Below are 26634 nucleotides of genomic sequence, written 5' to 3'. Positions count from 1 at the left end.
TAAACCTGACTTTAAGGGAGAAACCCTGCTCAGGTCTGAATCCTAGTTCTGGCACTTATTAGCTGGTGACCTTGGGCAGGTTCCTTACCTCCTCTGTGCCTCAGTTTCCTCATCAGTAAAATGAAGACAATAATAGCACCTGCTTCATAGGGTTTCTGTGAAGATGAAATGAGCTAATGCATGGAGAGTGCTAGAATATTGCCCGACACCGACTAAGTGCTTAGTACACGTGAGCTGTCATTCTTTTTTTTTTATCCTCACCCGAGGACATCTTTCCATTTTTTGTTCAGATAGAGTGGGAGGGAGAGAGAGAGAAACATCGACGTGAAAGGGACACATCGAGCCCTGGCCGGTTTGGCTCAGCGGTTAGAGCGTCGGCCTGCGGTCCTGAGAGACCCGGGTTCGGTTCCCGCTAAGGGCATGTACCTCGGTTGCAGTTTGTCCCCGGCCCTGGTCGGTTGTGCGGGTGGCAGCCACTCGATGTGTCCCTTTCACATTGATGTTTCTCTCTCTCTCTCTGTTCCTCTCTCTCCCCCCAACTCTACCTGAACAAAAAATGGAAAAATGTCCTTGGGTGAGGATAAAAAAAAAAAAAAAAAAAAAAAGGGACACATCGAGTAGCTGCCACCCACACGACCCAACCAGGGCTGGGGATAAACCGCAACCGAGGTACATGCCCTTAGCGGGAACCGAACCTGGGTCTCTCCAGACCGCAGGTCGATGTTCCAACCGCTGAGCCAAACCGGCCAGGGCGAGCTGTCATTCTTATGGCCAGAAGAGGTGAGTGTGAGTCTAAAGGCTCGGCCGCCGGTTCCACCACTCATTATATAACCTTGGGAAAGTCACTTAACCTCAGGGAGCCTGTGGTAACCTCCCAGTTGTGGCCATGTTACCTGCCACCTGCCTGCACACCACACTGGGTATCCACAAAGAGCAGGTGGTATCAAGTGATGATCAAGTGATGGCTGACCATTCAAGGAATAGACTTTTTCACAAATTGGAAAAAGAAGATTCTGGGAGGACTGCCTGGATTCTGAGTCTTTCTGTGAATTAGGGAGCTATTAACTGAGATCATGAACAGAACACTTTGGGGGTTCAGTTCAGTTTCAAACAGGATGAATTTGAGGTGGTTGTAGGGCATTCAGGCGGAAATTTCTATGTGACCAATAGAAATGCGTGTAGAGCCCAGGAAAAGAGGTCAGGGGTGGACATGACTTTTTTAAAACATTAATGAACATAAGAAGGAAGGACCAAGCTTCCGGATGGAAGGGGCTCACCAGGAGCTCAGCACAATGAATAAAAGACCCATTGTTGATAAATTTTAGAGTATCAGAGAAAATCCTAAATCTTTCAGAGATTAGAAAACAGTTCACTTATACAAAAATGGAAGCCAAAGCAATAATGTTTGGAAAATAGAAATTATATGATTTCAAACCTAGATATTTCATATAAGTGGAATTATGTATTTGTCCTTTAGTGACTGGCTTCTTTCACTTAGCATGTTATCAAGGTCATGTCGGTGTAGCCTGTATCATCACTTCATTCCTTTTTATGGCTGAACAACACCTCACTGCATGGATAGACCACATTTTGTTTATCTTTCATCTGTTGATGGACACATGGGTTGTATCCACCTTTACGCTCTTGTGAGTAGCTCTGCTATGAACAAGTATGTGAGTCCCTATTTTCAATTCTTTTGGGTACATACCTAAGAGTGGCATTGCTGTGTCAATATTTAGCTTTTTGATGCACCTCTTGGCAATGTTTTTTTTACCCTAATTGTTAAGAGACCATTAAGTTAGCAGCACTGTGTTCCCTGTAACCACTTGCAAAAATCGTCATCAGCAAGAATTTCCCAACAAGTCAATTTCTTCTTCACTTAATATTATCATTATTTTTTTTAATTCTCACCTGAGGATATTTTTTCCCATTGATTTTTAGATAGGGTGGGAGGGAAGGGAGCGGGGGAGAAAGAGAGAGAGAGAGAAACATTGATAGGAGAGACACATTGATTGGCTGCCTCCTTCACAACGCCAAACAGGGCCGGGGATCGAACCTGCAACAGAGGTTCGTGCCCTTGACCAGAAATCGAACCCATGACTCTTAGGTCTGAGGGCCAGTGCTCTAACCACTGAGCTAAACTGGCCAGGGCTACTAAGCATTATTTTAAGTGTCCTTAGAAAGAATTAGAATTTGAGATAAAATTTACTTTAGAAAATTATCTGTAAAACAAATCTAGTTTTTAATCTTCACCCGAGGACATTTTTCCATTTATCTTCAGATAGAGTGGGAGGGAGGGAGGGAGGAAGAGGAAGAGAGAGAGAGAGAGAGAGAGAGAGAGAGAGAGAGAGAGAGAAACATCAGTGTGAGAGAGACACATCTATTGGTTGCCTGCTGCATTACCCTGACCAGGGCCGGGGACGAACCTCAACCAAGGTACATGCCCTTGACCGGAATCCAACCCATGACTCTTTGGTCCGTGAGCTGATGATCTACTGCTGAGCCAAACCAGCCAGGGCTTAATCTGGTTTTTAATATCTTAAATGATATATATAGCAGACAATAAAGAAGCTCTCTAAACTTTAATATGATAAATCAGGATTTCCTAAGACATTTTTAGATTTCTTGAAATGGGATTTTATCCCTTGCCTTCTAAAATATGCAAACTTTGCCCTGGCAGGTTTGGCTCAGGGATGGCCCGCACACCAATGAATCGCGGGTTCGATTACAGCCAGGGGCACGTACTTTGGTTGCAGTTTGTCCCCGGCCCTGGTCGGGGTCCTGTGGGAGGCAATCAATTGATGTGTCCCTCTCACGTCGATGTTTCTCTCTCTTCCTTTCTCTTCCCCTCTCTCCCTCCCACTCTGTCTGAAGATAAATAGAAAAATATCCTTGGGTGAGGATTAAAAAAATAAAATAAAATATGCAAACTTCAATGTTATACAAACTGCAAACACATTTTAAACACGTATGTGACTACATGCAAAGACTGATATATATATATATATATATTTATTTATATATTTATTTATATATATATATATATATATATATATATATATAAATAAATAATATCTCAACTACCCCAAAGAGCTCAGAAAAAAAGACTAGTGAAAAATACTAAAATGTTAGTTTACACTAAATATATATGGACAGTATGACATGAATTTTTCTTCCTCTTCATACTATGCTATGTACTTTTTGTCAGAGAAAAGTGTTTTCTTTTTTAAAAGAACAGCAGTGAAATGAATTTAAAGCATATGTAATTATGTTAAGTATCATAAATCTATAATTTTTATTAACAAGACAACATAACACACAAATAAGGTTAGCCACGTTTTATGATGTGGGGTGAGGAATGGCAGGGATTGTAGAACCCGTCTGGACTGAGGTGAAGGAGGCAGCCCTTGAGGTAAAGCTTGTTTACATGGATTTTAGTAACAGATATACAAGGGACAGGATGAACTATCCTTACCACACATTTAAAAGAATGACTTTAGCCCTGGCCTGTTTGGCTCAGCGGTTCAAGTGTCAGCTCACGGCTGAAGGGTTATGGGTTCAATTCCTGGTCAAGGGCATGTACCTCAGTTGCAGGTTTGATCCCCAGCCCGTCGGGGTCATGCGGGAGGCAGCCAATCAATGTGTCTCTCTCATATCGATGTTTCTCTCTCTCCCCCCCTTCCTCCCTCCCCCCTTATCTAAAAATCAATGGAAAAATATCCTTAGGTGAAGATTTTTTTTTAAATTAAAAAAAGAAAAAGAATAAAAGAATGACTTTATCTGATAAAAACAAGACAATGTTATGTTCCACTGATACAGAAAAGTGGTCACTCATATCCCAGCACTTAAAAAATCACCTGTGTTGCCCAGCAGGTATGGCTCAGTGGTTGAGTGTCAACCCATGCACCAGGAGGTCACTGGTTCGATTCTTGGTCAGGACACATGCCCAGGTTGTGGGCCTGATCCCCAGTGGGGGGCATGCAGGAGGCGGCCAATTGATGTTCTCTTTCATCGATGTTTCTATCTCTCTTCCTCTCCCTTCCTCTCCACTATCAATAAAGAAAAAAAAATTTTTTTTAAATCCTACCAGACATAAAAAATAAATCACTGGCCCTGTCTGGTTTGGCTCGGTGGTTAGAGCATCGGCCTGAGGTCCAGAGAGACCCGGGTTTGGTTCCCGCTAAGGGCATGTACCTCGGTTGCAGTTTGTCCCCAGCCCTGGTTGGGTCATGCAGGAGGCAGCCACTCGATGTGTCTCTTTCACGTTGATGTTTCTCTCTCTCTCTCTCTTCCTCTCTCTCCCTCCCACTCTATCTGAACAAAAAATGGAAAAATGTCCTTAGGTGAGGTTAAAAAAAAATCACCAGTGTTAACAGAATTCATATGTACAGACAGGATTGATGGTCACTGTATCGTTTTATTTTTAAAAGGTTTAATTTATTTCAATGCTAAAGAGGAAAAATTCAAAGAAACTGAAGGGGCTGCTGAACTTCAGATGAAGGTTTCTTCATCATAGGGGCAATTAGTTTCTACAAGAGCTAAGTAAACCGGTGGTTCTCCTACGGGAGTGTGCATCAGCACCCCCTGGAGGGCTTGTTAAAACAGACCGCTAGGCCCCACCCTTGGAGCTTCTAATTCAGTAGTTCTGAAGTGGGACGAATCTGCACTTCTAACAAGTTTGCAGGTGGTGCTGATGCTGACGCTGCTGGTTGGGGACCACACTTTGAGAACCACTGTGCAAAGGTCACGAAAAAGACTGTAAAAAACTTAAGGTTGGTCACTAGGATTTTCCCTATATTATGTAATACAATCTCAGTCATTAAAACTTGAAATGATGCCCGGCTGGTGTGGCTCAGTGGTTGAGTGTTGACCCATGCACCAAGAGGTCGCTGATTCGATTCCCAGTGAGGACACAGGCCCAGGTTGTGGGCCCGGTCCCCAGTGGGGGCATGCAGGAAGCGGTCAGTCAATGTTCTCTCTCATCGATCTTTCTCTCTCTCCCTCCCCCTTCCTCTCTAAAAAATCAATAAATCAATAAAGGGAAAAATAAATAAACAAAACAAAACAAAAACTTGACATGACTCTTGTCCATGAAAGATGAGGCCGTTAGCTCTTAGTCTTTCTTCCACTTTCTCTCCCCCATGTACCAATTGATCAATGTATATGAATTTTTCTTTGTCAAGATTATTACATTTATATTCCATTCTACAACTGTAATTCCTCAGTTTTAAAATCTTAGTTTTGTATTTTAATGGACTCAGAGCTCCTAACCAATTCCTTTTACTAAAACTTTGTTAGGAAACCTGGTTCCCAAATGTCCAGAACAGGGCTTGACAAGGTTGTGCCTTACCCTTCGGACTTTGGCATCCACAGGTGACACTGCAACCTGACCCAGGAAGTGCCTGACCCAGGAAGTGCCTCCTCCTGGGGAACCCCCCCCCCCTTCTGCTGAGGTCCTGAGATGGTAGCAGAGACTTCATCTTCCCAAGGGTTTTCTGACTTTCCTCCACATGGCCTGGTCACCCTTTCAGTCCCTTTGTCCATACTGAGGCGCCCCCTCACCAAGATGTTGTCAATTCCGTTTCTTTACTCAGTGCTCCTCACGGGGGTGGGGGAGGGCTTGCACCACACCCGTTGCATTAGCATCTTCTCTCCTTACCTTCCTTGTGTGGCTGCTGCTTACTGAGTTGGCTATTTAATGGAGAAGGTTCTGATCCAGCTTTACGTCTCCTGCTTGGATCTGCTAATATCTCCACGCTTTTTAAAAAGAAAATCTATTGACTTCCGGTCAAGATGGCGGGTAGGTAAACGCGGTATCGTCCTCCCACAACCACTCAAAGTTACAACTCAACTACAGAACAACCATCATTCAAAACCGCCTGAAATCAAGCTGAATGGCAGTCCTACAGCTACGGAATTAAAGCAGCAGCCGCATCCAGACTGGCAGGAGGGGCGGCAGCGCCGGAGGCGGAGGGGCTGGTCCCACACCCACGGGTGGCGGATAAAAATCAGGAGGACACCTCGGCTGGGAAGGTCCTTCCTGAGGACTGAGAGGTCCCCGTCCCACACCAGGTGCCCCGCTCAGGGTTCCAGTGCCAGGAAGAGAATCCCCATCACTTCTGGCTGGAAAAACCAGCGGGAACTGAGGCTCAGGGAGGCTGAGGGGCTGGAGCCCCAGGCAGCTCCTTAAAGGACCCGCGCACGGACTTATCGGACTCTCTCCCTCTGAGCTTGGAGGGGAGGCAGCTCGAGGGGCGCCAGAGACACACAGGGAAGAACTGAGCTGTTTGGCACTGGAGTGAGGGCTGGAGAGGGGGCTTTCTCGGGGACAAACGTGCTGTCAGAGGCCTTTGTTCCTTTGGTGAGCCCTTCCCGGGGGCGGGCAGCAGACAGAAGCCATATCTGGGACTCCAGAAACCTGGCTCACACTGGTAGCCCCGCCCTGGTGACTCCCTGAGGCCCCGGCCCACCCAACTTTCAGGCCCGCCCAAGCTGTTGCCACTTGCTTAACCATAGGATTGGCCTGTCTTGGATCCTGCTTCAGGTTTTCCTAAATTCTTTCAAACGAGCAGCATCGGGTCTCAGCTAGCCCCATACCTCTCGTTAAGTAATACACAGAAACAAACAGGGAGGCAGCCAAAATGAGGAGACAAAGAAACAGGTCCCAAATGAAAGAACAGAACAAAACCCCAAGAAAAGAACTAAGCGAAATGGAGATAAGCAATCTAACATGTGCTGAGTTCAAAATACTGCTTATAAGGATGCTCAATGAACTTAGTGAGGCCTCAAGAGCATAAAAAAGGACCAGTCAGAAATTATGGATGCACAGTCAGAATTGAAGGAGGCATTAACTGAAATAAAGAATAATTTACACAGCTTCAATACTAGAGAACGTAAATCCAAGAAGCAAACCATCGATTTGGAATATAAGGAAGCAAGAAAATGCCCAATCAGAACAACAAAAAAGAAAAAAGAATCCAAAAAGATGAGGAGAGTGTAAGGAGCCTCTGGGACAACTTCAAGTGTGCAAACATTCACATCTTGGGGGTGCCAGAAGGAGAAGAGTGAAAACAAGAAATCGAAAACCTGTTTGAAACAATAATGGCAGAAAACTTTCCTAACTTGGTGAAGGAAACAGACATACAAGTCCAGGAAGCACAGAAAGTCCCAAACAAGATGAAGCCCAAGAGGCCCACACCAAGACACATCATCATCAAAATGCAAAAGGTTCAAGACAAAGAGAGAATCTTAAAAGCAGCAAGAGAAAGGCAGCTAGTTACGTACAAGGGAGTACCCATTAGGCTGTCAGCTGATTTCTCAAAAGAAACTTTGCAGGCCAGAAGGGAGTGGCAAGAAATATTCAGAGTGATGAAAAGCAGAACCTACAACCAAGATTACTCTATCCTGCAAAGCTGTCATTTAGAATTGATGGCCATATAAAGACTTTCCCAGACAAGAAAAAGTTAAAGGAGTTCACCACCACCAAACCGTTATTATATGAAATGTTGAAGGGTCTTTTTGAAAAAAAAGGTAAAATATATGAACAAACAAAATGGCAATGAATACATATCTATCGACAATGGAATCTATAAACAAAATGAACAGGTAGAACAGAAACATTCTCATAGATACAGAGAACATTTTGTTGGTTGCCAGATAGGAGGGTGGTTGAGGGAATGGGTGAAAAAGGTGAAGAGATTAAGAAGTACAAATTCATTGCTAGACTGACAAACCTCAAAGGGAAAGGGGTTGGGGGGGGTGGGAAGAAATAAACCAAAAAACTTATATGCATAACCAATGGACACAGACAATAGTGTGGGAAAAGGCGGGAGGGGGGCGGGAGTGGGGAGGAGGGGGTCAATGGGGAGAAAATGTGGAACATCTGTAATACATTTTACATTCAACAATAAAGATTTTTAAAAAATAAAATAAAAAGAAAATCTATTGAAAAATGTAGGGTTTATTGAGTAAAATGTGCTCCATATTATGCATCTATACAAATTACTATAATGTAACAATAATAGTGTTTTTCCAATAGCAAAAAAGTATCCTCCGAGATATTTACAGTAGTTTTCTCTGTGATAAGATTATGGATGATTTTTTTCATTGAAATTTCTCTCTCTCTCTCCCCCTCCTTCCCTCCCTCCCGTCCACTCTCTAAAAAATCAATGAAAAAATATCCTTGGGTGAGGATTAACAAACAAACAAAAAAACAACAAAAAAAATGTTTGGAAACCTGACCTATAGAAACGTAGTACACAGCATAAGACAGGCCATCTACCTAAATTTATTACCCAATTTTAATGCAGCAACTGTTCTCGCCCCTCTTATTGCTGACCCATTAAGAAAACAGTTGCCCTATCTTTCAAAGATATGTAAAAAATAAAATGTTTGTAGTAAGATTTTTCATAATCCAGTCATGAAAAATCAAGTTCTTACCAGATTTTGATTTAGAAAGGTCTGTCTTTGTAAGTGCAGACCAGTGTTATAAATGTCAACAGGTCCTACCTAGGGCTGTAATTCCCATGTAAAATTAAAATAATGTTTTCACAAACTGGCAAGTAACTTCTTCAAGCATAAAGAACAACAATATTTTATTACCAATAAACATTTCACAAAAATTTAGTTGGGAATGTATAGGTACTGTCAAGCATAACACAGAAAACATAAAGAAATAAGATATTAAAGCCTAAAATATCATTTATAATCCCATCAACTCTATCTTATACATAGTAGATATTCAATACAACTGAACTTAAAATAAACACTTTATAATATGTGCTTGCAAAATGTGTAACGCTGTAGTAGTAAAGTACAATTTCCAAAAATGAGACTTTTGTCAAATTTTTAAGAGCCTTTAAAAATATGATATGCACAAGCTTGCCCTGAGGGAAAGTAAGATGGAATATAGATTACAAAATCTTCACATATTTTCCACAATAGCATTTTAAAACTTGAAAAGAGCAAACAGTTGTGGAAAAAACTGAATGAACCAATTACTAAAAATTCAGTGCACTCATAACTACCTGATGGAATATTTGGAAGCACCTTTTCTCTCGCCTTCTTATATTATAATATGAAATGTATGAATTATAGGCCTTGAACTTCAGAAACTTAAGAAAACTTCAAGTTATAAGCCAAAATGCCATCAGAAAAAGAAAAATCTGGTATAAAATTTGCTACCATAAGGCCACTGTTTCAAGTTCTTTCATGTACAGACACTATACAATTCAGATACTTTTGTTTTTTATTACATAAGCAAAACTTTCAACATATAAACGTTTCAATATAACTCAGTTAAGTTCCCTATGAAAACATGCTCAGAGAAAAATTCAACAAATAATGCCCTTTTGAGACTTTCTGCAAGAGAAACTGTAGTTAATACAGCTTTTCAGTTGAATACTATAATTTAAAAGCAAGTAAGTGTAAAAAAGTTGCAACATTCCACTACAGAAAAATAAAGTTATTTTATCAAGAAAGTTACAGTATTAGTGCTTTAGTGCCAATTCTAACTCCTGACAGAGATGCTCTCAAAGATCGTCCTGTAGTGTTGATTTCGTTGGAAACAATTCTCCATGAGACTGTTGTGGTGATGTTTGTATATTCCTGTTGAAAGAAAACAAAAGAAATACAGACCTCAATCAGTGGGGGGGAAAGGAGAAGCATCTGTAACAAAAAATAATTAATCAATAAAAAAATAAAAAAAGAGAAGCATCAGGTACAACATTTGAACTAGAGCTTTGTTTACATTGCAATTTGCAAAACATTTTAATATATATAGTACTGCTTGCATCCCAGATACCCACAAAGGTATGTGGAACCCCAAACACGCAAAGTAACAACACACATCAAAGCAGGTATCAAATGATGTCAGAAGGACAAAGAAAATACATGGCACTTGACCCACTGCTATTAGTAAGTTGATGAAAACAGCATTCTACCATTAGGTGAGTTTCACTGGGGACATCCCTGGACAAAAAAAAAAAAAAAAAAATCAAGGCTCTTAAACTTTAATCTCTCAAGTACAGAGCCTGATCTGACACATGTACAACTTTAAACTGGTATTTTATCTTTGTCATCGTATGTTATCTAATTCTAAAACTATAAGGGCTCTTCCAGCTTGGCTGATAACAGCAGGGAAGCTATGGGGGGAGCTTTCTTGCTTTTGGATGGTTACTTTCAACATAAATATATGTAAGGCTTCAATAAACAGAAAAAGAAGTTCATAAGAACAGTAAGAGTATGACTAAATGGTCATGACCATGAATTCTATACTGTGATGTTACGTAAAATATTAAATTACTAACCATGAACTAGACATAAGACCACACAACTAATAAAGGAGCAACAATGGTAGAGTGACATGTTTTTCTGGGACATTAAAAAATCATTAATACATATATCCTTACCTTGTACTGGGATCTTACGTTATTAAAACTGAAAGAAATTTAAAAGTTGATTTATTTTTTGGCATTTATATTAGCATGCAAATGTTTAATTCCAAACAAAAACAATAGTGATAAAAAAATTCTTATTCTTCTATTTTGGTTAATGAAATATTCAAAATACATGCATATATATTTGTAAACATTATTCCTTTAAATAGAGGTAGACTTCATTGTATCCTATTTCTTTATTCATTATATAATATAAAAATTATAATCATATAATATAAAAACAACTTAAAAAGAAAACTCTATAATAATTCTTAAAATTATTTCTACCAAAATACCTTGTTTATAAAAATATACAATTATTCTGAATCATGTTCACCTTTGACATAGCTTCTTCTGTACCATCTCTTGGATTGATCCCTCCATTCTTCTAATCATTTGAAAATCTGACTAAGCAGAATGCTGAACTAGCTAAATGAGTATCACCCTCATCTAGGTTTTCTTAACTTGATACTTACATCATTGCAAATGCCCCTTGTTGGTCTTCCTGCATCTCATCTCCTCCCCAGAACCCTGCCTACCCACTGCCCACCAAGCGATTATCCTCAAATACCACTTTCTCCTTCTCAGTCTAGGAAGATGTCCTATTACTGCATCACATCCTGTTCTACCCAGATTTTGAGGTCCTCTATAACATGTACACCCCTATCTCTACCCAACTCTACATTAAATGTGGATCTTTGGCCATAGTCCCTTCTGTGTCCTGCTCTTCCTCCTCTGTGAAGAGAGTAGAAATCAAAGTACTTACCATATATTCTGACCCTTCCTAACATACTGACCTTTTCCTCCTCTCTTTAGGCATTTACCATCTGCAAAATTAAGCTCTTCAAAAATATGGTTGTACAGTGAACAATTAATATAATATACCTGACTGCTATGCTTTGAAAGGCCTGCTTACAAGGTTGGCCACTGGCTGGCATCTGGTAACTTAGATTTTGAGAGGGTTCCCACCATTGATGAGTGTCTAAACTGTGCAAATAATAAAATATATGCTGAACTCCTGCTTCCCCTCTGAGAGTCTGGAATTTGGGTATGTGCCTGGCAGAGGGTGCCTATGTGACTGGCTCCCAGGAAGTCTTCAATGAGCACTGAGTCTCTAACAAGCTTCCCTGGCTAGCAACGTATCACATGTGTTTTCACAGCTCATCGCTAGGGGAATTCAGCAAGTCCTGAGTGACTCTACTGGGAGCAGACTCTTGGAAACTTGCGTCTGGTGTCCCCTGGACTTCGCCCAGGTACCAATTCCCTTTGCTGACTGTGCTGTGCAGCCTTCTACAGTAACACATCATAGCCATGAGTGTCACTATATGCTGAGGCCTTGAAGTCCTCCCAGTGAATCAATGGACCTGGGGGTGGTCTTGGGGACCCCTGACACAATAATTGCTGTTCACTAATTTTTTAGAGCTATGAATGGATGGATGTGCTGTGAGTGTATGTATGTATGTGGTGTGTGTGTGTGTGTGTGTGTGTGTGTGTGATTAGATTTGATTCATTCAACAAGGATTTTCTAAAGATGGGCTACATGAAAGCCAATAGGGGAATACATGAAAACTAATAAGGCACCTCTATCCTCAAGGAGTTGACCATCTATTCAGGGAAATAGAAGGTAAACAACAACAGTTAGAGATCAAGTGAAAGGACAGCTAAAGAGGGCAGGGGCTTTGGTAACGCTTTACAGTGGGTCTCAAAAGGAAATCAGGAATTCAGTAAGAAAAGATTGGGGGTCAGGAGGCTATTTCTAGCCAAGAGAACAGCAGGCACAAAAATACAAATACGTGAAAACATGTTATGCTCCAAAAAGCAGAGGGCCCATGGAGAAGTATGGTTAGAAAGGTAGCTTAAGGCTGGACCTGGCTAACAAATCTAGTCTCTTTTTTCGTAGAAACAAAACCCTTGGAAGGTGTCTGCAAAAGAGTGATATGATTCAACCTGTGTTTGGGGACAATACTGTGCGAGTAGTGAAGAAATGGAATAAGCAAATCATAGAAGGCAAGGAAACAAGTTAGAGGCTCCCAAGAGCCCCCAAACAGATCAGGATACACAAGAATGTAGCATACAGCGAAGATGGCATTTTCAACCAGTGGGGAAAAGACAAATTATTAAGTAATTTGTGTTAGAAAAACTGACGATCCCCCATTGGGAAAAAAAGTAGATCCTGACCTCACATCATATCATAAAAATATATTCTAAATGGAATAAATATCTATGTTTAAAATTTTATAACCATAAACTTAACCATTATAGTTATAAAAACAACCGTAAGGAATTTTTATAAGCATAAGCATGATGCTTGACAGATTTATCAACATTTACAAGTTCTGGAACATAAAAGCCACCAACACAGACAGCTGACAAACATCAAATACACACACACCAGCAAAATGTATGACAGATGAATACCCTCAGTAAATCAGGAGCTCCTACAAGTCAACAAGAAAAAAGTACCAGCCCTCAACAGAAACAAGGGGAAAGCGAAGAAATAAGAAAATCGAGGAAGAAATTCAAATGGTCAATAGATACATAAAAATATAGTCACATCATGAATAATCAAATAAAAGCAAAGGAGAGCTTTTTTTTGCATCAGATTGGCAACAGAAAAGAAAGACTGACAATGTGGAGTGCTGGCTAGGGTGTGGGTAAACAGGCCCCCTCGTGTACCTCTGCCGAGAGCAGGAATGAGGAAAAGGGGCACTATGGCAAGGTACCAAAGTGTCAATGTTTCCAGTGGTATTACCGAAAACAATGAAAACCTGTAAGCTATCCTGGAGTCATCAACAGAGGCCTGGTTAAGTAGGTCAGCAATCATCAAATGAGGGTATGCATATCCTTGGGGGTATATAAAGACTTTCCAAGGAGTATGCGGGTACAGCTAGTTTGGAGGGAATTAATTTCTAGATCTTCAAATTCCCAATGCTTGCTGTACAGAATTAACTTGCCTGCACATCTGATGAAGTCTGATGCCCCATCTCCCACTTTATACAAAAAAGATGCACCTTCTCATCCCGAATCTGATTACATTAGCTGGGGACCCCCCAAAAGGGGCAACTGGAAATACTGGTGATAGTGTGAAAACAAACCCAGCCTAGCAGCTAGTCATAAATACCATACTTCTGCAGGTGCGATGTTTTCTGATTCTTTGCTTTTGTTTAACAAACATAAAGAGGAAAAATTGAGCTATCAGTGAAAGAACACTCTAAATACTTTTTGATGATAGATCACTAAGTGATTTTCCTGGCCTATAATTCAGAGCGTGTCCAAAGAACCAAGTGGCATTGCTATAATAAAAGTCCTTTCATTTCCATCTATATAATCATATAAACAAGGTTTCTCAGGACTTATATCTATAAAAGGAAAAAATAGAATTAAAATGAATACTTGAACACTATATTATTCTACCAGCAATAAGTACTACTTATTTATGAATACATGAACTATTAAAAAGAGAAATATATTTCTAATAAAACTTCTTTGTCTAACAAATACTTAATAAAATATGAAATATATTTATGCTATTTTGATCAATAGTAATGTTAACTCAATCCAGAGGAAATATTTAACACCTCATAGTCACAGAAATCTATTAACATTTTATGTCAAATTTGATTTGGTTATCAATAAAAGACTTTCAAAGAAAAGTCTACGGGGAAAATAAAATGAAATCCAAATTCATGGGGAAAAAAAGGAATGATGTAAAATTTGTCACTGTTAAAAGAGTTTGTTTATACATATTTTTAAATGGATGATGTTAATTATCAAATTCCTGTGATGGGCAGGTTCCACTGAGATTTAAAAGAATGCTACAGTTTTATTTAAGACTCAGTATTTATAATATGCCAGATATTATATCCTTCATAACAATTTAAACTTATAATAAAAAAGTCAGATACCAGGTTAATAATTTTTCAAAACTTTTGGGTATGTAAGCAAAAAAAGTTTGAAAAGCAATAAAATAAATAATACATAGAGAGGAATAATATGCAGCCATTAAAAGGAGTGAGTTGAATTATGGAATGAATGAGTCACAGACATAAGAAGACTTGGAATGGCTGACGTTGGAAGGAGGACTAGGGAGACTAATGTGACAAGTTTCTGGTGTGGCTGTCTTGCTGCAGGAGCTATGGACTATGAGGAGAAACCAGTGATCTGAGGAGGTGAGCACATTTCATTTTGTTTTTAATAGTATTACTGTGATGTAATTCACATACCATACAGTTCACCCATTTAAAGTGTACAATTCAAAAGTTTTTAGTGTATTCAGAGCTGTGCAACCATCAGTCACCATTATCAGTTTTAGAATATTTTTCTCACCCCCCCCCCAAAAAAATCCCCACACCATATCAACAGTCACACAACCTCCCAGCCCCCATTTCCCGTTGCATCCTAGTCCCTAGCAATCACTAACCTACTTTTTGTCTCTATGGCTTGGTTTATTCTGAACATTTCCTATAGATGGAATCATACATTATGTGGTCTTTTGTGACTGATTTCTGTCACTTGGCACCATATTTTTAAGGGGTGACCACGCTGTAGCATGTGTCAGTGCAAGTTTGATTGTGATCATGCAGAATTTGAGGCACTTTCAGGACATCCACATGAGGGTATCTGGGAAGCAGCTAGAAATATGGGGTTCTGGAGAATATTTAGGGTTGAAGACATTACCAGAGGTGATGGCCAAAATCTTGGGAAAAGGTGAGGCCAATCCAGGCAAGTATAAACAAGGAATAAACAAAGAGAATAAAAAAATATAACACTAGGGAATGCTTACATTTTTAAAGGCTGAATGGGCGAAGAGAAATCACTAAGTAAGACAGAGAAGTAGGAAGTGAAATTAGAGGTTCCAGGTCACAAATGTTTGCAGGTGATGATGCTCCCATGCGACACTTGCGCACCCTGGCACATTTCACTTTGAGGAACACAGCAGGTATGTAACAGATATTTTGTTCATTCATTTGATCTAGGGTCCTGTTCTAATCTTTGTAACCCATAACTTTCAAGGCTTTTTTCAACTCAAAAGGCCATAAATCCCAGTCTCTAACTTCCTTCCGACAATGTCATTATGCTCTCTCCTTTGTCCCTTTCCTATCCATAGACAGAGCTCTGGTAGGTACCTGGTTCACAGGCACCTGAAGACTGCTGGAGAATCTCGGGTGCTAAGGGACTCCATGTATTCCTGACCAAATGCACAGCTGCTGACAGTTTTTCAGAGGCAATCCCAGAGGTGGTTTCATGAATTCTTAACTAGGTTCTTTGTCCTGGTTCATGGTCTGACCCTCAAGGGTTTCTGCAAACTTTCTCTGACGACAAGAGGATATTTAAAAGGGGCACTTGTGTCCTGGCTGGTTTGGCTCAGTGATTAAGAGCGTCGCCCATGGACTAATGACTCGTGGGTTCGATTCCAGTCAAGGCCACATACCTTGGTTGCGATTTGTCTCCGGCCCTGTCTGGGATCATGTGGGAGGCAACCATTCGATGTGTCCCTCTCACGTCAATGTCCCCCCACACACACACACACTCTATCTGAACAAAAATGGAAAAATATCCTCGAGTGAGGATTAAAAAAAAGAAAAAAAAAGGGAATCTGGGTGCCCAAATGTGATTGATATGACAAGTACATGATGAATGAGGAGAATTTCAGTTCTGTAGTTTCCTACTACTGCGTGGGAATCTTACTACTTTGTAGGCAGCTGGGGAACCAAGGCAGTTTTAAGCCACAATCATTCTGGTTAGTGGGGCAAGAGGACTTACTAGGAGCACATCTCCCCGACCCCTCCCCGAGACTGCTTGGAGACAGGAAGCACATGTCTGATTCACAGTAAGCAGACTGCACTACAGTTGAGCATCACAAGACTTTCAAGCCATAAACGATCAGCCCTGGTATTTCAATATGGTGGGTGAGTGAGAAGTCCAGACAAGATCAATCTAAACCTTCCTGGTGGACTTTGAGGCATGTGGGAAGAAGTTCCAGGGTACGTCGATTAATTCACTGATCACACATCCTTAATTAATCTAGGTGGTAGTCTAATAACTGGGACGGGAGCTTCAAAGTTCCCTCTAATGATGGACTTAGGATGAAAAGTGATGTAAATGGTACCTCACACCCAGTAACCCCATTGGAGCAAAAGTGCCCCTAACATAAGAGAACGGGAAAACAAGCAAGATTCGAAGAAACCAAAGACTCCAGGCTTATACCCCTTTTCTTTGGGGCATAAAGGTTGAGGTCAAATGGAACAATAGCCCTAAATCATCAGTTTATACACGTGGAATGGGGTTTCAGAACAGCACACTACTACTGAGACAGCGCTAAGGCCAAGTAAGCCTTAAGTATCTTAGTTTGGACCTTGGCAGAAACAGAGCAGCTGCAATACTTCATTACTTTTCCTAAAGGTTAGGAGAGTGTAGAACCCAACTATTAAGTAGGGTGCCAATAGCAGGAAACCTCATACAGTTGTGCCTTATTAAAACACAATCTATAAAAAGCCTGGCTATGCCCTGGCCGGTTTGGCTCAGTGGTAGAGAGTCGGCCTGTGGACCATTTGAGCCTCAGGTTTGATTCCGGCCAAGGGCACGCACCTTGGTTTCGGTTCGTCCCTGGCTCTGGTCAGGGTTATGTGGGAGGCAACTAGTCAATGTGTCCCTCTCACATCGATGTTTCTGTCTCTCTCCCTTTCTCCCTTTATCTCCCTCCCACTCTATCTGCAGATAAATAGGAAATAAAATAAAGTGTACCCTTATTCAGAAACTCATAAGAATTAAAATAAATAAAAAAAAATAAAAAGCCTGGCTATGGCTTGCTTGCAGGCACTGACAAGTAGCCAGACTGGAAAAACCCATGGCAAAGGAGCTACAATACAAAGATATATGAAGTAGCATCCAGAAGGGTATGCCTAAGAAAAACAATAGTAGACACTGTTTTCTTTTTACTCCAGTGTGTTGGGACCACAACCAGATGGCAGTGAGAGGCAACAGGACAGGACCGTGACCTGCATTGGCCCCTAACCATAACTGCTCCAGTTTAGATGACACAAAAAGCCTAAGCCCTAAAGACTGGAGACCTACAGCAGGCTGTGGCTCCTTCTAGAACACATTTCTCACTTCCTACGATGAAGGCTTGACATCTGGTTTCGATTTGCTGTTAAGCGAGGCTGGTGGTCAATAGGAACTGGGAAAGGTGAGGCAAAGAAAAGAGTGATGAAGTGGAGCATGTCCAATAAGGGTCCAGAATGCGCAGGCGGAAGCAGGCAGTCAATTACACACTTGGGAGCCCCAAATCATCGAAACAGAGGTAAAAATGGGAGTTAAATGAAGCTAACACTCCAAGTTCAGCAAAGAAATAGAGGAGGAGAAACACATCTGTACCTGAAACTCAACCTTAAAATTAAGGAATAAGTTTGCCTCGGCCTTCGTCCTCGAGTGGAAATCAATGACTAGCTTCCCTGAGACCATTCAGGCTGCCGCCTGTGACTGGGGACAAACATGTAGAAGCTCTGCTGCAAAGAAATTTGCGACACAAGAGAGGAAGAGCAGCAGCACCTCAATCTAACAGCAGGGAGGTGCACAAGAGGGATAAATGATACCAATTACACTCACATTTTTATGTATGTCACCTAGGTTGACACCCACAGTGAAATTAGAAACCTCTTCTAAGGTACTCAGTTAAAATTAGGGGTAAGAGAAGTTCAGAAGATATTATATTTAATTCGAAAACTTAAAAAAAATCAGTTGTCAACTCCATTCTGCTAATCCATGTTTCGAAAAATAAGTTTTACTAAAATGACTAAGCAAGCTCAGGGTAAAGGCTTCACAGGTATGAATATTTAAGGAAATATTTATGGTGAGGAAATTTATAAAACCACAGTTGGAGTATTTGATAGCAACACTAAATACATATAGATTTCTCAGAAGATTAGTCCATAATTATTAATAAAATTGAATAAAAAATTGATAAAGACACTTCACTTAACTGATGTAATGCTATTATTCTCATTTAAAATATAATATGTAGAGCCCTGGCCAGTTTGGCTGAATGGTTAGAGTGTTGGCCTGCAAACCAAGGAGTCCTGGGTTCTATTCTGGCCAAGGGCACGGACCTTGGTTGCAGTTCATCCCCGGCCCTGGTTGGGTCGTGTGGGAGGCAGCCAATTGATGTCTCTCTCTCACATCGATGTTTCTCTCCCTCACCCCGCCCCCCACTCTGTCTGAAGATAAATGTAAAAATGTCCTCGGGTGAGGATTAAAAAATATATATATAATGTGTAGAATATAATTTTATATCATATTTATGCTGTATTTTCAAATACCAACAGGGCAAATTTAAATAATATCTATCTACAACTAAAAGAGTATGGAATTCAAATTATCAAGCAAAGAAACATTTTATTAACATTATGAATTAGCATAAAGTGGTGATGTTTGCACAGCATTCTGAATGTACTTTGATGACATTGAATTGTACACCTAAAAATGGCTAAAAAGGCAGATTTTATGTTAAATATTGTATCAAAATAAAACATATATGAATGTGGGAAAAAAGAGTTAGTGTATCTTGCAATTATGCACTCTTATAAAGTCAATTCAGTATTTTTTGGTACTTAGATAATTCATATTTTATAAGGCTAAAATATATCAGTTAATAGTCTTTACCTGAATTTCCATTTCAAAAACTAATCATATAGCAGATATTCTAAAGTAAAAAGTTTAAACAGCTGGCATATTCAAAGTATTTGAAGTATAACAGCTAAAAGCATTTTAAGATTAAACAGTCTCACAACTCTATTACCACTAGTCCTTGAAGTTTTTCTGCAACTATCATACAATAAGAGTATTTTTGAAATCTAGGCTGTTTCTCAAGTCAAATTAAATTTTTAAAAAATGTATCTATTAAACAGAGATAATTTAGGAGTTCAAAAGTCACTCAGTATTTTTAAATAATCACAATCCAACTAACCTTTTTGTTCCTCAGTAATCTTTCTCTGAATTTATCAGTGATAAATCCCCTTGAACCAGCAAACCGTAAACGCTGATATTTGGCCTGAATGTACAAGCTCTTCTGTACTAGGCCTGATTTACAATGGGACTGGAATCTGCCACCTCTAAAGCTGAACTGTAAAGAAAAGAATAACTAAATGTTAAAACTACAGCTTCCAAATCTACTTTATTAGCATAAGCTGCCCTTGATTCTAGGCACTATAAATATTAAGTTAATTTTTTTTTTATCCTCACCCAAGGACAATTTTGCATTTTATCTTCAGATAGAGTGGGAGGGAGAGAGGGAGAAAGAGAGAGACAGAAACATCAATGTGAGAGAGATACACTGAGTGATTGCCGCCCACATGACCCCAACCGGGGCTGGAGAAAAGCTGCAACCGAGGTCCGTGCCCTCAGCGAGAACCGAACCCGGGTCTCTCTGGTCCGCAGGCCGATGCTCAAACATCTGAGCCAAACCGGCCAGGGCTAGGCACTATAAATATTAAAAGGGAAGAGGTTAAATGATGGTAATAAAGCACATTCTTCCTATTTTTTTTTTTTTTTGAAACTTTAAAAAAATTTGATTTTAGAGAGAGGGGAGAGACAAAGAGAAACATCAGTGTGAGAGAGAAACATCGACTGGTTGCCTCCCACACACACCCCAACTAGGGATTGAACCCGAAAACTAGGTATGTGCCCTGACCGATAATCGAACCTGCCACCATTCAGCACACAGGATGATGTTTCAACCAACTGAGCCACCCGGCCAGGGCAGGCCAATCTTTCTTTAATAAAAATTCCATTGCAGCAAATATTTTCAAGATAAGAGTTATATTTACAAAGACCATTTCCTCGCCTGCATACTGCCCAGTATTACAATGGATGTAAAAGGACAACAGATATTTGTGTTTCCCATGTGGGTAATGTACAAATGGTGCATTATAATGGAATTTCTATAAAAACTAAGTACATTCCTCTTTCCATAATTATTTAATAAAGGGTATGTCATACATAATGAAGCACGTAAGTTTATAAAAAGTATTTATGCCATTCCTGTTTTCCAATTATTTTCTTAAGGCTACACAAAATTTAGGTAAAACAGAATTATAATGAGACTGTAATTTTGTTAAAACTATCTGCACAAACTAAATAGATCAGAGCTAATCTTCGGATTTACACTGTCCACGTTACATAGCTAACAAGGTGGTTACTAATTCTGGCTTTGAATTAGTCCAATTAATATAAAAATTAAATTTCAATAATAAATAACTCCTTTTCTTAGGAGGGATTATTTCTCCCTCCTATTTTACTATAAAGAATTGTGGACTTGCCCTGGCCGGTTTGGCTCAGCGGTTAGAGCGTCGGCCTGCGGTTCAGAGAGACCCGGGTTCGGTTCCCGGTGCGTACCTCAGTTGCAGTTTGTCCCTGGCCCTGGTTGGTCGTGCGGGTGGCAGCCACTCGATGTGTCCCTTTCACGTTGATGTTTCTCTCCCTCTCTCTTCCTCTCTCTCTCTCTCCCACACTATCTGAACAAAAAATGAAAAAAAAGTCCTCGAGTGAGGATAAAAAAAAAAAAAGTAGTGGACTTCTAAATAATCATATGATATTACACAGCTTCAAATGAATAGTCAAGAAAATTATTGCATATATATTTTTTAAAAATTTATAATCAATGTCAAATAACTTTCCATTAAGGAGAAAGGGTAACAAGAACTAGATCTTATAACAATTGTAGAACAATACTACAATCAATTATATCTGACCAATGATTAGAACAACATGTAGGAAGCACTTACATCTGAAAATCCGGTGACGTAATCTCTAAGTTATGCAGACCTCACATTTTCAGTTAATGATTTTATGCCTCAAGAGATTTAAAAATGGTATAAGACATGTTTATATATTCTATGGCCATGGCTATTTTTGAAAACCTAACATCACGTTTTTAAGTACCTGAACCATTGGCTAAAAACGTTATCTACCCAATGCCTGCTAATTGTGTTGCTCCTAGTGGGAAAAAAATCTTTGACATCTAAAAATTTTGACTCTCAGGAAGCCAGCAATTAACAAAAGATCACTCCTACTCTGTGGTTTGGAGATAGTTTATATTACCTTTCTGCTCATATTAACTTCCTACTAATGAGCTAACTACTCCATTCAGCCTGCTTGCTCCTTTCACAAACACACACAAAAACTCAGAGTCTTTTCTTTTCTGCGGGGAGGGGAAAAAGACACCGTGGAATGAAAAAAATGAATAAAGTACCTATCACATAAGCAGGAAAATCCATCCAAATGGATTTAAAAAGCACTTCAACTTCTGAGAGCAAAGAAAGGAAAATACAATACTTGGCACTACAATTTTTATCCCATGTTTAGGGGATGAGGTTATCTGGATAATCAAACATGTTGGTTGATTAAAAATATCACTTACATCAGACACAGCTGTACAAGTAGAATGCACTGGAATATGCTTTAACAAAGCTTGCTGGATCAGAATCTTTCTCTGGTGACTGATCCAGAAGGCCTCTGAGGGCTGCATGTCTGTCTATGGGCAGGGTTTTTCAATCTGTGAGTCCTGGAGAAGGCTCTATAGCTATGCACTTATATCTTAGAGGTAAAGGGACAGACTGAGATGGAGGATTTGGGACCTAGCTTGCCTCCTCACCTAAAGCCATGTTATCAATATCTGTTTTATGTATTTGTATTTCCATGTAATATTTGTAAAAGGATTCTACTGGTTAAAAAAAACTGAAAATCAAGTCCTGAGAAAAAGGGTCATCATTAAATTAATTAAGGTTAACTATAAATGTCCAGAAATAATAGTTTATAGCTACTATGTGAAATATCACAAAACAGTTTTGAATTTACTAATACTTAGACCGTTATGTTCAAAGCATAAACCAAAAGCTAGAATTAAATAGAAAATAACACTCAATACTTAAAAAAATCGTCTGAAGTCTCTTGTGTTTTGATGGTTTCTCTCAACTTCAAATGGTTTGTGAGTAATGTTTTTTCTCTGCATAGTATAATTTTGAATGAAAAAAGTATTAGCATGGGCTAATACACTTTCAAGTTTACTTTTAAAACTTCATTTTATAAAACAACAACAACAACAACAACAAAACTTCATTTTACCATTTGAAAACACCCATTTTAGCTCTACCTTTGTGGCTCAGTGGTTGAGTGTCAACCCATGCACCAAGAGGTCGCCAGTTCAATTCCCGGTCAGGGCACATGCCCAGGTTGTGGGCCAAATTCCCAGTGGGGGCATGCAGGAAGCGGCCAATCGATGTTCTCTCTCATTGATGTTTCTATCTCTCTCCCCCTCTCCCTTCCTCTCTCACTAAAATCAATAAAGAAAAGAAAATAAAAATAAATAAATAAAAACACCCATTTTAAATGTACAGGATTAAGAACATAAAACATGTAGCATGTAGTTTAGCTACAGGAACATACACACATCTTCCTTCACATAACCCATGCTAATTTGTGAGGGGTTAGTTTAATTCATGATTGTGAGTAGTGTTAAAAAAAAATAGTCCTGCCTAACACAATAGGTAACTTTTATAAATGGACTAAAAATGTAGTATTTATTCAGACGTGCAGAAGAGAAACAAACCTATTATCATCAGGAGTTGCTAGAACTCCCTGCTAAGAAAACAAATTCTCAACACTGCAGGAGGCAGATTTTGCTGACTCAGATAACTGATTTGAAGAGATGATCCTGCCATGACTAGTAAACTGTCAGAAGTCAGAGTATTAAGATGGTAACTACAAAGAACCTGAATCCTTTGATGGGAACAGAAAAGATCAGGTCCATTCTGAAATATGGTTTCTTTTTTTCAAAATAATAGTCTTATAACCTTCTCTTTATTCCATTTGAGTCTATACTTCTCACATATCTTCCTCTTTCATACCTTTACCCTTTACCTCTCTCCTCAGTTTAAAAAAAATTGTCACATAAAACCCTTTTTATAGTAGTCATTTTGAATTTATATCAAGTCTACAAATTTGAGTAAGTGCATGAATATACATGTAGTGAGATAAAACTTTTGGGGACTCTGGGAGGGAGCAGGTGTGTTTTACACATGAAGGGATGTGACTTACTGGAAGCCAGTGGGAAGACTCTACCAGGCAGCTTCTGACCAGGCCCCCGATCACATCCACCTTTCAGTATTCAGATCCCTATGTCATCCCCTTCCTTTGAGTGTGGGCTAGACCTAGTGACTTGCTTCTTACAGAGTATGGTAGAAGTGATGGAACGTTACTTCTGAGAGTAGGCTACAAACACACTCTGGATTCTTTCTAGCTGTCGCTTGTTCTTATGGAAGCCAAGTGCCATTTGTGAACTGCCCTATGAAAAGGCAAATCCTGTTCAGTTGGTGTGGCTCAGTGGTTGAGCATCGACCCATGCACCAAAAGGTCACTGGTTTGATTCCTGGTCAGGACACATGCCCAGGTTGTGGGCTCAATCCCCAGTGTGGGGGGGCATGCAGGAGGTGGCCAGTCGATGTTCTCTCTCATCGATGTTGTTCTCTCTCATCGATGTTTCCATCTCTCTCTCTCCCTCTCACTTCCTCTCTGTAAAATCAATAAAGGAAAAAAAAATTGTTTTTTTAAAGGCAAATCTTTAAAAACAAAAAGTAGCCTGGCTGGTATGGCTCAGTGGTTGCGCATCAATCCATGCACTAAGAACCCTCCAGTTTGATTCCTGGTCAAGGCACATGCCCGGGTTTCTGGCTTGATCCCCAGTGGGGGGTGTACAGGAGGCAGCTGATATCTCTCTTTCATCATTGATGTTTCTATCTTTTTCTGCCTCTCCCTTCCTCTCTAAAAATCAATAAAAACATTTTTTTTTTTTTTTTTTTTTTTTTTTTTTTTTATCCTCACCCGAGGATATTTTTCCATTTTTTGTACAGATAGAGTGGGAGGGAGAGAGAGGAAGGGAGAGAGAGAGAGAAACATCGACGTGAAGGGACACATCGAGTGGCTGCCACCCGCACGACCAACCAGGGCCGGGGACAAACTGCAACCGAAGTACGTGCCCTTAGCGGGAACCGAACCCGGGTCTCTCCGGACCGCAGGCCGACGCTCTAACCGCTGGACCAAACTGGCCAGGGCTAAAAACATTTTTTTAAAAGGTTGATTAGTGATTAGTATGCACGAGGGCTCTTATTGAGTACACAAAAATGTTCTAAAACTGGATTATGGTGATGGTTACACATCTGGGTAAATTTTATAAAAAATCATTAAATCATGCACCTAAAACAGGTGAATTTCATGGCATGTAAATTATACCTTAATAAAGTTGTTCTTAAGTAAAGAAAGCCAGTATTATAATAAATGCAATAAAATCCTGCTAAATCAAGTAAGAGATGACCATTTCTTCTGTCATAATAACTATATGCCTCAACAGAATCTATTTTTTTTTAATCCTCACCTGAGGATATTTTTCTATTTATCTTCAGATAGAGTGGGAGGGGAACAGAGGTAGAGAAAGGAAGAGAGAGAGAGAGACGTCGACATGGGAGGGACATATCAATTGGTTGCCTCCTGCAGGACCCCAACCAGGGACAGGGACAACTGCAATCAAGGTACGTGCCCTTGACCAGAATCGAACCCATGACTCATTGGTCCATGGGCCGACGCTCTACCGCTGAGCCAAACCAGCCACGGCCCTCAACAAAATCTTAACGTTGAACAAAAGAATTATAACCCGCCCTGGCCGGTTTGGCTCAGCGGTTGGAGCGTCGGCCTGCGGTACAGAGAGACCCGGGTTTGGTTCCCGCTAAGGGCACGTACCTCGGTTGCAGTTTGTCCCCGGCCCTGGTTGGGTCGTGTGGGTGGCAGCCACTCGATGTGTCCCTTCACATCGATGTTTCTCTCTCTCTCTCTTCCTCTCTCTCCCTCCCGCTCTATCTGAACAAAAAATGGAAAAATGTCCTCGGGTGAGGATAAAAAACAAAAAAAACAAAACAAAAAAAGAATTATAACCCATATTTACCGAATAGTCACAAACATGAAAAATATTGGTCATCCCTGAACATGTAGATATATGTGAGAAGGAGAGTATAATGTACAAAAATGAAAAATTTGCAACTGCAGTCTTACCATGTAAGGTTTCTGAATAAATTTTTGAGAAGTTGACTTTATAATACATTCAGATTTTTGGAAATCCTCAATGTGAGATGAAAAACTGGAAGGCTGATCATTCCTAATAAAATGAGAGAGAGATAAAATAAGAATATTTTATTAGTTTACCTTTATCCAACAAATAAACAAGAGAAATCAAATTACCCCCTCCAGAGACAATTAAAGCAGCACAACAGTAAAAATAATCTCAATGCTCTATCACTACAAAAATTACAAATGATAGTTATCAGGATCAGAACCCTCATTTTTCAACAAACATTATTTAGCTAAGTTGGAAATTAGCAATAGGGGTAAGCCAGTATTTCTTTGACCAGAGTTCTCAATATGAGGTCCAAGGACAGGCATCCCGAGGGCTGTAACCCCTTAAAACCATACACAGAGTGTGTGTTTTCTGAGGGTAGATAATAACTGCTCTCAAGCCTTTGGCAGCACTGGACCCTCCTTGCTGGTGAAAGCCCTGGAGATGAAGTGTGTGATGGGCTCAAAATCCCCTCACAAACAGAGCTGGGGCTTCTGATACTGCTGGTCACAGCAACAAAGGACAGCTCCCCTCTACTGTTGCCACTAAGTCCAGAGGCCAACAAGGGCTCTTCCCAGAGGGAAGGCAGCCCCACGTGGGAGGGAGGGCCTTCCCTGGGCTTCTCCTCCAGCCTTGGGGCCTCCCTGCCATAGCCCTCGGGGAGTCCCCTCCCTGTCCAACCCACATCTCCCCAGGATGCTCCTCAGATCCTTTCTGCTCCACAGTGAACAAACATCTCACCGCCTGGGGCCTGCTTCAGTCCCTCCCTCAGTGACTCTGGGTTCAATCCACACTCTTCACCAGGACCCTGCCCCCCGCCCCCCGAGGCCCTTCTTGCTCTGTCTCTTGCTGTCCACCCGGCTGCTTTATTCCAATCTCCCCAGCATGCACACTGAGTTTCAGGAACATTTAGCTCCATGTGTCTCCTGGCACACACCACAATCTCTCCTGCTTCCACGCGTTTGCATATGCACTTCCTTCTGTTGTAATTTCCTTCTAACTTAGGGCAACTTCAAGATTTAGCTCCATTTGCACCTGTTCCAG

At 40.3% G+C, this 26634-nt stretch overlaps 1 protein-coding gene across 2 annotated transcripts in view; it reads right to left on the bottom strand.

Annotated features, from left to right (window-relative positions):
• Positions 1-8775: 8775 nt before the first annotated feature.
• BCLAF3 (BCLAF1 and THRAP3 family member 3) overlaps positions 8776-26634 on the bottom strand; it is a 49691-nt gene continuing 31832 nt past the window's right edge. The window contains exons 10-13 of one of the 2 annotated variants that reach the window (XM_036270863.1): positions 25530-25632; positions 19399-19554; positions 10410-10437; positions 8776-9606 (exon numbers count right to left, since the gene is read on the bottom strand). In XM_036270863.1, the coding sequence (XP_036126756.1) occupies positions 10432-10437; positions 19399-19554; positions 25530-25632 (265 nt within the window). In that variant the 3' untranslated portion in view covers positions 8776-9606; positions 10410-10431. The remainder of the gene's footprint in view (positions 9607-10409; positions 10438-19398; positions 19555-25529; positions 25633-26634) is intronic. The other variant, XM_036270864.1, reaches the window with a different exon arrangement.

Source organism: Molossus molossus, unplaced genomic scaffold, assembly GCF_014108415.1.
Source record: "Molossus molossus isolate mMolMol1 unplaced genomic scaffold, mMolMol1.p scaffold_m16_p_2, whole genome shotgun sequence".
Taxonomy (NCBI): Eukaryota; Metazoa; Chordata; class Mammalia; order Chiroptera; family Molossidae; genus Molossus; species Molossus molossus.
This window is presented reverse-complemented; position numbering and strand designations above follow the sequence as displayed.